Source organism: Chaetura pelagica, unplaced genomic scaffold (genome assembly GCF_000747805.2).
Source record: "Chaetura pelagica isolate M959 unplaced genomic scaffold, ChaPel_1.0 scaffold93, whole genome shotgun sequence".
In the NCBI taxonomy this organism is placed as follows: domain Eukaryota; kingdom Metazoa; phylum Chordata; class Aves; order Apodiformes; family Apodidae; genus Chaetura; species Chaetura pelagica.
This window is the reverse complement of record NW_009952800.1, coordinates 237,556-246,668: the sequence shown is the minus strand read 5'-3', so window position 1 is coordinate 246,668 and position 9,113 is coordinate 237,556. Positions and strand designations below refer to the sequence as shown.

At 47.8% G+C, this 9,113-nt stretch overlaps 2 protein-coding genes across 2 annotated transcripts in view; one reads left to right on the top strand and one right to left on the bottom strand.

Annotated features, from left to right (window-relative positions):
- Nucleotides 1-1,796: 1,796 nt before the first annotated feature.
- Nucleotides 1,797-7,905, bottom strand: NUDT21 (nudix (nucleoside diphosphate linked moiety X)-type motif 21). Its single transcript, XM_009994907.1, is given in 8 exon segments — nucleotides 1,797-2,100; nucleotides 3,299-3,413; nucleotides 3,781-3,856; nucleotides 4,441-4,512; nucleotides 4,515-4,538; nucleotides 5,206-5,269; nucleotides 6,973-7,226; nucleotides 7,900-7,905. Coding segments are annotated over 8 exon segments (633 nt in total). The 3' UTR covers nucleotides 1,797-2,078.
- Nucleotides 7,906-8,729: 824 nt separating this feature from the next.
- The window catches only part of OGFOD1 (2-oxoglutarate and iron-dependent oxygenase domain containing 1), a 9,428-nt gene continuing 9,044 nt past the window's right edge, over nucleotides 8,730-9,113 (top strand). Inside the window, exon 1 of the mRNA XM_009994906.1 lies at nucleotides 8,730-8,759. Within this exon, the coding sequence (XP_009993208.1) occupies nucleotides 8,730-8,759 (30 nt within the window). The remainder of the gene's footprint in view (nucleotides 8,760-9,113) is intronic.

Here is a 9,113-nt window from a genome sequence, read left to right as displayed (position 1 = left end):
CGGCCGGGGAGGTGCTGGGGGTGGAACCGCCTGAGAGGGGCCCGGGGAGGGAAACAGCTCCCTGAGGGAGGGCTGGGGGAGCTGGAGAAGAGGGGCTTGGAGGAGAGACACTGAGGGGCCAGGGCTGAGCCAGGGGAGGGGAACAGCTCCCTGAGGAAAGGCTGAGGGAGCTGGGGCTGTTGGGCTTGGGGAAGAGGAGACTGAGGGGTGACCTCATCCATGGGCACAAATCTGTTCAGGGCAGTGTCAGGAGGACAGAGCCAGGCTTTGTGCAGTGATGTCCAGTGACAGGACAAGGGGCAGTGGGTGCAAACTGGAGCACAGGAGGTTCCATGGGAATCTCAGGAAGAACTTCTTTGCTGTGAGAGTGCCAGAGCCCTGGGCCAGGCTGCCCAGAGAGGCTGTGGAGTCTCCTTCTCTGGAGACATTCCAACCCCCCTGGATCCTGTGTGATGTGCCCTGGGTGCCCCTGCTCTGGCAGGGGGGTTGGACTGGGTGAGCTTCCCAGGTCCCTTCCAACCCTTAAGATTGTGATTCTGAGACAGGAGAAGGTGCTACCAAAACCTACAGGCAGGGGAAGGAGGGAGAAAGCAGAGCTCACACAGCAGCCCTCCCTCACAGGTAGCTGAAAGTGCTTGGAATAAAATGACTCCAGCTCAAAAGAGGCACAAAGCAAGGGAAGGTGAGGGATGCTGGCAGAAGCCAGGCCTGGGCAGCAGAGCTCTGCTGCTGCTTGTTCTTGTATCCAACGTCCAACACACACATCCCTGCTTGGCTTTATTTTCTGCCCCCAATACATTTTGTTAACCACACAGCCAGGCCTTCCCTCCACAGGACCAAAGCAAACAGCCCACCCTTAAATATTCCATGTGTTTTCCCCAGAATGGATCTCCTCCTGCACAGCAGGAGTCTGCCCAAAGCAACACAGGGTGTCACAGTTGCCCTGCACGACTGGCAAGAGAACCAAGCCTGTTTTCAGCTCTCTGGGCACCTTCACCAGTGAGGAGAGCACACAAACAAACAGTGCAGCTTCTGGGCAGAGGCACAAGGTGGAGACAGGCATTTATTAAAGAGTTGAGCACAACTACAGGGGGCTAAAGGCAACAGGAAGGGACACATCCACTGGAGCTGATGTTTAGCCAAGCATGTAAAAGAAAACCCAACAAACCAAACTAGAAAGGCTGATATCTGCTACCTGCAAGAGCCTGAAACGTTGAGGTGAGGAAGGAGTGTCCCTTGCAAGGGGTATGATGCTGGTTCACTGCAACAGCTCAGCATAACATGGAACCACCTGCACATGGCATTGGCAAAACACTGGCCCAAAGTCAGTCCCCTTAGCTATAGAAAGGATACACAGTTTTCCTGCCATGATTTAACTGCATCTCAGGTCAAACAGAACTCAGTGGGTTATTTTCTTTAAGGGGGCACAGAGGGAGATGTACCTCAGACCTCCTGCCACAGAAACAGTCATGCTTCCAGATCAGCTCTGAACCCTGGCTACACTTGCCTCTCAGTACTCTCCCTCAAAACTCCTTTCTCCAAGTTTAAAAAAAAAAAGACTCAAAATTAATTTGCACCCAACTTCTACTGTTTAATCACTCCCTCAGACTAATTCTCTGCTCAGGGATGCAGGTCAGAGCATCCAAATGGTCCCTGAATAGGTCAGGTCCCCCCTCCTCTTGGTTCCAAAATCTTCTGTAGTCCTGAAGGAAAGTGATAATATTTAAAATGTGCCTAAAAGCAGGAGACAACAAAACCAAAACAGGAAAAAAAAAACAAAGCAAAAACCAAACAGGATTTTGACCATTTTGTTTAATGTTGTACAAAAAAAAGATACCTGGTGAGTATTACAACAAAAAGTGATTAGAACACTAGTATCACATTGCCATCCCACTACCTAAACAGTTGATGTTCACTTCTCTATTCATACAATAAAAAGTTGAGTGGCCTTTAGGAAAAGAATGACTAAAAAAAACAAAAACCAAACCCACATCCTTGCATCACACATATTCTTTTTCTCTACATTTTAAAGCTGTGCTCACAGAGACGGCTTCTTCTTTCTTCAGGTGTCTGGAAAATCAGTTGTAAATGAAGTTGAACCTAAAATGAAAGGGATTATAGCAAATGAGAGATGTTCCTTCTGTTGAAGGGACATTTTAGAATGAATGAGCAAATGATTTCTGCTCTTGGTAAGCCTCCTGATGGGACTGAAGAGATTTTTTTTTTTTTAAATAAAACAGCTTTAGAGTCTAGCATGAAGCATCATTTTTAAGAGCAATGTTACACACTGCACATCAGTCTCTTGAGGCTGCAGAAGAACTAATCATTCACATTTCATCTCTTCAGAGAACTCCAGGGATATGAAAACACCAGTGAGTGATGTACCCCCCAGAAGCAATTGTTTCACAGCACTTCTGGTATCAGGGCCAACTTCATACACTCCAAGGGCAAGAGTGGGACACACACCACACAACAGGTAATGCTTCTCAACTCAGTTTCCCAACAGTGAAAGCACATACTAGGTGCTCTTCCTTTGAAGAGTCTGTTGCACTGGTACCAAACTGGTACTTGGCTGCACAACAGCCAGTGCCTGCTGGAACTCAAGGGAAATATCTGCTGTCTTTAGAGCAGGAAGCCCCCTTAACTACAATCCCTAAAATTGAGACTAGAAAAAAGGGGAAAAACCCAGCATGATACAGGGCTGTCACAGGAAACAAGTGCTGACAGGCTTTTCCCTTCCAAGCAGGTGGGTGACAGAACTACTGCCCTAAGAGCTGACAGGCTGTGGGATGCCTGGTGTTCCTGAACACTGGCTGAAGGAACAGGAAGCAGGGAGACCAGTCAGCTCTGGAGAGCCCAGGTACAGGGCACTGCCAGTGAGAAAGCCAAAGAGGGAAAAGGAAAGAAAGCACACAGCTGTCCCTGTGGATTCTTGTGTTGTAAAGATGCTACAGAGAGTTTAACCAACCCACCAGATGTCACCAGCACCAAGCTGTGATAACACACACACCCTGGCTTTCACTCCCATGCTGTCCCTAACACTTCCAAGAAGCTGTTCTTCAGCCTGTGCACAGCTTCATCCTCATCATCTTTCACCATCTCCCTTGGCTAGAACTGCCCGATAGGACTTTGGAACTAGTAAGTTGTGACCAGTGTCCATCACATCTTGTCTAAAGGAGAGTCTAAGCTCTCTGGGACATCTGCAACCTTTTCACAGTTGGGTTTCCATAATGCCTATTTTGGCTCTGGTTCCTCATGGCCAGCGTGTTCCCAAGAGTCACAACAAATCCTAATATACCTGCTCAGAAGTTGAGGAAGGCTGGAAATGATGGGTCCATATCCTGGTGCATTGTCATAGAGCTCAAACAATGGTGCAGCAACCAGCTTGTAATTTTTAGGGACTGCAAACAAAGCTAAAACCAAATACAAGTCAATTAATCAAGACAACCACACACTCAGGTATCACTGCCCCCCACACACCCCTCAAAACAAGATCACTACACACGGAACCAGCAGGTTTATTCCTTTTCTAGTTCAATATGGGGGTCATTTGCTGCACATTTCCTGATGCAAGAGCAGGAATGAGCATTTATTTACTAGGAACTCCTGTTCAGAGGTCACCTACCACCAAAACCAGCATCAGCATTTCACTTGGTGAGTGTTCAACTACCAACAACTGCAAGCACATGAACACAAACTGGCTTCCACATCTCCCTGCATGAAGGGTGAGCATTTAGACCTTGTTACAAATACAATCCTTTGTTGCCAGGACACACTTACCCTTTTCTTGAAGCTGGACCAAGAAAAGCTTTTTGTGCTCTTTTGGTTTTGTAATATGAGCTGGGATATAAGGATACTGGAAGAAAAACAACATAAAAATTTACAATCATTTAAAAACAGAAAATATTGTGCAGTCTTAAAGTGCTACTTTATAAATTCTCAAGTACTGTACAAGCTTTCAATGTGTCATATATTGTTCATTCATGGCATCCAATAATGAAAATCACTGGGACAGGATCTCACAGGGCACCAACCCTCAGGAGCAATTCAAACAACCCAACAAGACAGAGATGCCTAAGAGCAAACTGAGCAGTTATTTTCAGTATTAAAGCATTTAGAAGTGGGGTAGCAAGGCCATTTTATTCACAGGGCATCTGTCCCATACACAGAAGTGCAAGACAAAACAGGAACGTAAAGGTCTGGCTCAGCACAGAACTAGAAGCTACTACAGCCAGTGGTTCCTCATCCACCAGGACAGGTGTGAGGAGTTCCCAGAAGAAAAAGTCTGTGGCTTCTCCACAGAAAGGAGATGAAACAGGTAAAAAAAAACAAACAAAAAAAAAATTGCTCATGCAGCAGGTAAGCCCAAGTGGAAGGTTGAGGGTTTTTGGAAGAACCATCAATAATTGAAGAAGATGAAGATTCAACATGAATACCCACCTGTGGAGGTTCAAAGTTGGGTCTCCACCAGTTACCAATGCAGTCATCAATCACCCAGTCCTGCTGATTTGCTGAACACCATCCTGACGACCCAGTATCTGCCAAAAAAACCCCACTTACAGTCAAAACCCTACATACCCCAGGTCCATCTTTTTACAACACACACACTCGAAGCATGAAGACTTGCTGTAATATGGGGCTGATGTCATTCAAGAACTGCTTTAGAACAGCTTGTAACAGAATTTTAGAGAATTTCTGTACAAAGTGACATCTGCTAGTGTAAAGCCTGACCTGACAGGACAAGGACATTTTCAAATTCCATGCTCAGTTGAACTGAGTCCCATCAGACCAATGGGAAGAATTAAACGCAACGTTACACGACGTGAAAGAATTAATTTAGACTAAGTGGAGAGCATGGAAGTTTAATGGCTGTATTGGGGAGACTATTTGAAAAACCAAACCTTCATCAGCTGTGCTCTGCAGCATGTTTCATTGCCCATCTGCACACCCACTTGCCTGAAGCCAGCCCAAAAGTGAAGCTGGAAATGAAGGCAGGACTGGAGCAGCAGGCAGGGCTCAGCCTCTAGACCACACGGCACACTCAGGATGCAGATAAATGCAAACTTACTGCTTTATTTCTTAACTACCTAAGAACATCACAAAAGCATCAAAACAACAGAAGCAACAAGGAGACTATTGTTTTGGCTGTTCATTCTAAAAATCATGCAACATCCCAGCACAGAAACATAAGGACAGAAAACAGACCTCTGTCATTAAGCGTTTGAGCCCTTCTACCTCATCTTCTCCTGGGTTGAGTTCACCACCAGGTCTGTTAAAATAATCAAAGAGGAAAAATAAAGTGTTGTCCTTCTGCAGCTACAGACTTCCACAGCTAGGTTGGGATGGTGCTTCCAGGCAGGGAGTCACAAATTCACTTGAGACCCTCAGGTCAGAAGGTCTGAAGGCAGCAGAAACTCAGTTGGCAGCAAAACCGTGACTAAAATGGCTGCTCCATGTGTCTCTCTCTCTCTCTCAAAGAAAAACCATAAATTATATCAAATACTTCAAATGCAGCAGGACAAAGTTTAACAATACACATGATGACAACTGGGACACTTAAAATAATAATATAAAAGCCCCAGAAGTTTGAAGAAAGGGTTGTAAACCCTGACTGTGTTAGTTCTTCTCTCAAAACCAGCACTCCCTGAAGCAAACAGGAAGCAGAAACCAAATCCCACATGAGAAACAATCCTGCATTTGATAAAAGGTTAATTTTAAAAAAGCCAACAAACCAACAACATTTTTATCATCATAGAGATGATCACTTGAGAGTCTGGCCTGCCTATCCACACCTATCCCCCAAATCAAGACGTCAAAGGAAGAATCTGGATGTAAAATTCCATGTTACACACACCTGAGAACAAACAAGGCACACGTCAAGAAGAGAAGGAAAAGATCACAAGCAGGATAATATGAATCAAGTCAAGCCCATTCTGTTTAAAAAAGAAAAGCACTGCCACCATCATCATCACATGATCCAAACCCTACAATTTCACTCCAGCGTTGATATCCACTAGATGAAGTGATTTTCTCCAGGTCAGATCCCTGCCTTTCTTGCTGTACCCAGTAGTTTGTGAGCAGGTATCACTCTGCATTTACTGGGGTTCATGCTAAAGCTTCACTTTCCCTTGTTTGTGGCCACAGCATAAGCACACTGAAGCATAACAGCTTTCACAAGGTAAGAATGACACACAAACTGCTGACAATGAGTTTTAAACAGGAATCTACCTCAGTGATGCAGCAGAGTTGGTTCAAAACTGTAACCTGGCTCATGGGCAGAGATAAATGTATCTCAGATGAAAGACTGAGCACTGGGTTCAGTTCTGGAGCCTCCAAACTGAAGAGTATATGGAGCTACTGGGCAGAGCCCAGAGCAGGCCACAGAGATGATGGGAGGGCTGGAGCAGCTCTGCTCTGGAGACAGGCTGGGAGAGTTGGGGTGTTCAGCCTGGAGAAGAGAAGGCTCCAGGGAGACCTTAGAGCAGCTTCCAGTGCCTGAAGGGGCTCCAGGAAAGCTGGGGAGGGACCTGGGACAAGGGCAGGGAGGGAGAGGACAAGGGGGAAGGGATTAAAACTGGAAGAGGGAGATTGAGGTGAGACATGAGGAAGAAATTGTTTGGTGTGAGGGTGGTGAGAGCCTGGCCCAGGTTGCCCAGGGAAGCTGTGGCTGCCCCATCCCTGGCAGTGTTGAAGGGCAGGTTGGATGGGGCTTGGAGCAGCCTGGGCTGCTGGGAGGTGTCCCTGCCCATGCAGGGGGTTGGGACTAGATGATCTTTACCGCCCTTTCCAACCCAAAGCATTCTATGATGACCTCATCATTCCAAAGGTTTCCCACACCAACCCTTTGCAAGGCACCAGCCCCATCCCAAACACCCACCAGCCCCACCCCAAACACCCACCAGCCCCACGCGCTGGGCGGACAACCCAAAGTGACAACTGGGAAATGACATTCCCAAAGCAGCAGCCACTTACAGCTTGAAAAAAGTCGTGCCCAGCTGCAGCAGGAGGACGTGGGGCAGCCTGTGCTCGTGCACAATCAGCACCCCTTCCACTGTCCTCCTCATGCCGATCTTGTCAAACTCCTCCCTCATGCGCTGGAACCGCGCGGCCACCGAGCTGTCCTTCTCATACAGGGGCTCCTTGGTGCCAAAGGTGTAGTTTGTCAGGGGGTACCTGGAAGGGGCAGAACGTGTGTTACTGGACAGGAAACCTACACTTTCAACCACCTAGAGACAGAGCCCTCTGTGACTGATGGAAGGGGAACTCGTGGGTTAGAAGTGTGTGACTTGCGGGCCCTTCCAGAGAGGAGGATCATGCCCTGTGATCCAGACAAGGGCAAGTCCTGCAGCTCCACACACAATTCCAAAGGGATGAAGCCCTGGAGAAGCACTGTTAAGTCAACAGCCACCCTTTTTGATCTCCACACAGCAGCTGAGGCTGCCAAAAGGAAGTGGGAAAGGGATGGGAGGGAACAGCTCTGCTGAAAGTTGCACAGGGCAGCAATTTTCCTGCAGAAGTACAGGAAGAGGCTGGTAAGTGAAGGGTTAGAAGTGGTTTTGGTTTGTAGAGGGAAATCAAACATCTGGGTGGCAGGAGAAATGCTGAGTGTCCAAGGGTAGGGCCAGAAGCCTGGGGTAACAGGGAGAGTTTGAACAGAACAGGGTGCTGGAGCTCTGCATTCTCCCGTGATGGGACAGCAGAAAGGGGAGAGGTTCCTCTAGGTGAGAGGGACTGAGAAGACAGGAGAGGCAAGAAGTCAGTTCTGGAGAGCACAGAGGGCAACAAAAACATGCAGCACCAAGATCTGACAGCACAAGGCCTGGAGGGAAGACACAATCATCCAACCAAGGCAAAAAAGGGAGAGGAAAACAGGTTCTGGGCAGAGCAGTCAGGAGTTACCCCCATGGTTCTACTGCCTCGTGCCACACAGCAACTGAGTTAGTGACAGAAATGACTGATGTCATGGGGAGTGTTTTCTTATCTTGTCTTGTATGCCTTCCCCAACACTTCATAATGTTAAACTCAATTATTATACCCTCTTCCTTCTCCCAGTTATTCCTCTTCCCCCAAACTCTCCTCATTTTTCACAGCAGGAAAATCAGCAGGCAGTTGTTCTCACACACACAAGTGAGGCAAAACAACCAGTTTCCTACCAGCAGACACCTCTACCAGAAAGCTCCATCCTCCCTTTCACCTATAGTTTGGAATAATTCCCTTTTGTAAATACACAAACAGCTTTACCAACAACTTACCCTGCTAATCTAGACAATACTACTGTGGATACACAAAACCCAGAGCCTACACTTTAAGAAAAACTTGGTAACACAGCTTCCTGATGAGCTTCGCCTTCAGAAACACTACAAAAACATTCCAATCTCAGAAATTCTTATTTGAACTTCCACCAGACTCCATGAATAAAACTCAGCTGTACAAAAGAAAAAACCCCACACAAGCCTGTGATTCACAGCTACAACTGAACACTGTTTCAGCTCACATCTCCTGTTTCTGCCACTTCACAGATGCACCTGGGAAAGAACAGATCCAGCAGAGCTTCCTGGGAGAAGCTGAAGGATACAGCTTCTTCCATAAAGCAAGGAAATATCGATTAGCAAATGGTTTATATCTATGACACAAGTTTCCTCTGGCAGCAACCAGTCTGAAGTTTAATTGCAGTAGCTGCTCTGGATAAGCAGCAAACCTCAGGCAACCCCAAATCCAACCCCAAGCCCATGCAGACCCGCTCCTCTCTGCCCCCAAAGGCAGGTGTTTGTGCCACTTACTCCCACGCATAAATACATTTAAGCACCCCCTGGCTGCCTCACTTGGGCTCCACGCTTCCCAACTCCCTTTTGCTACACACTAAAGCACAGACGTGAAGTTCTCCACCCTCCCCCGACGCTGCGAAGCCCTCAGCGCCCACAACACCCCACAGAGGGGGGGGGATTTTACAGCCGAACAACAGGCCCTGGGGGCTGCAGATGAACAGACCCCTGGCCGGGCCCACCCCTCAGCCCCCCCTGCTGGGCCCGGGCTGAGGCCAAACCCGCCCCAGGCTGCTCCAGGGCGGCGGGGAAGGGCTGGGGGAGCGGGACAGGCCCCGGGCAGGCCCGCGG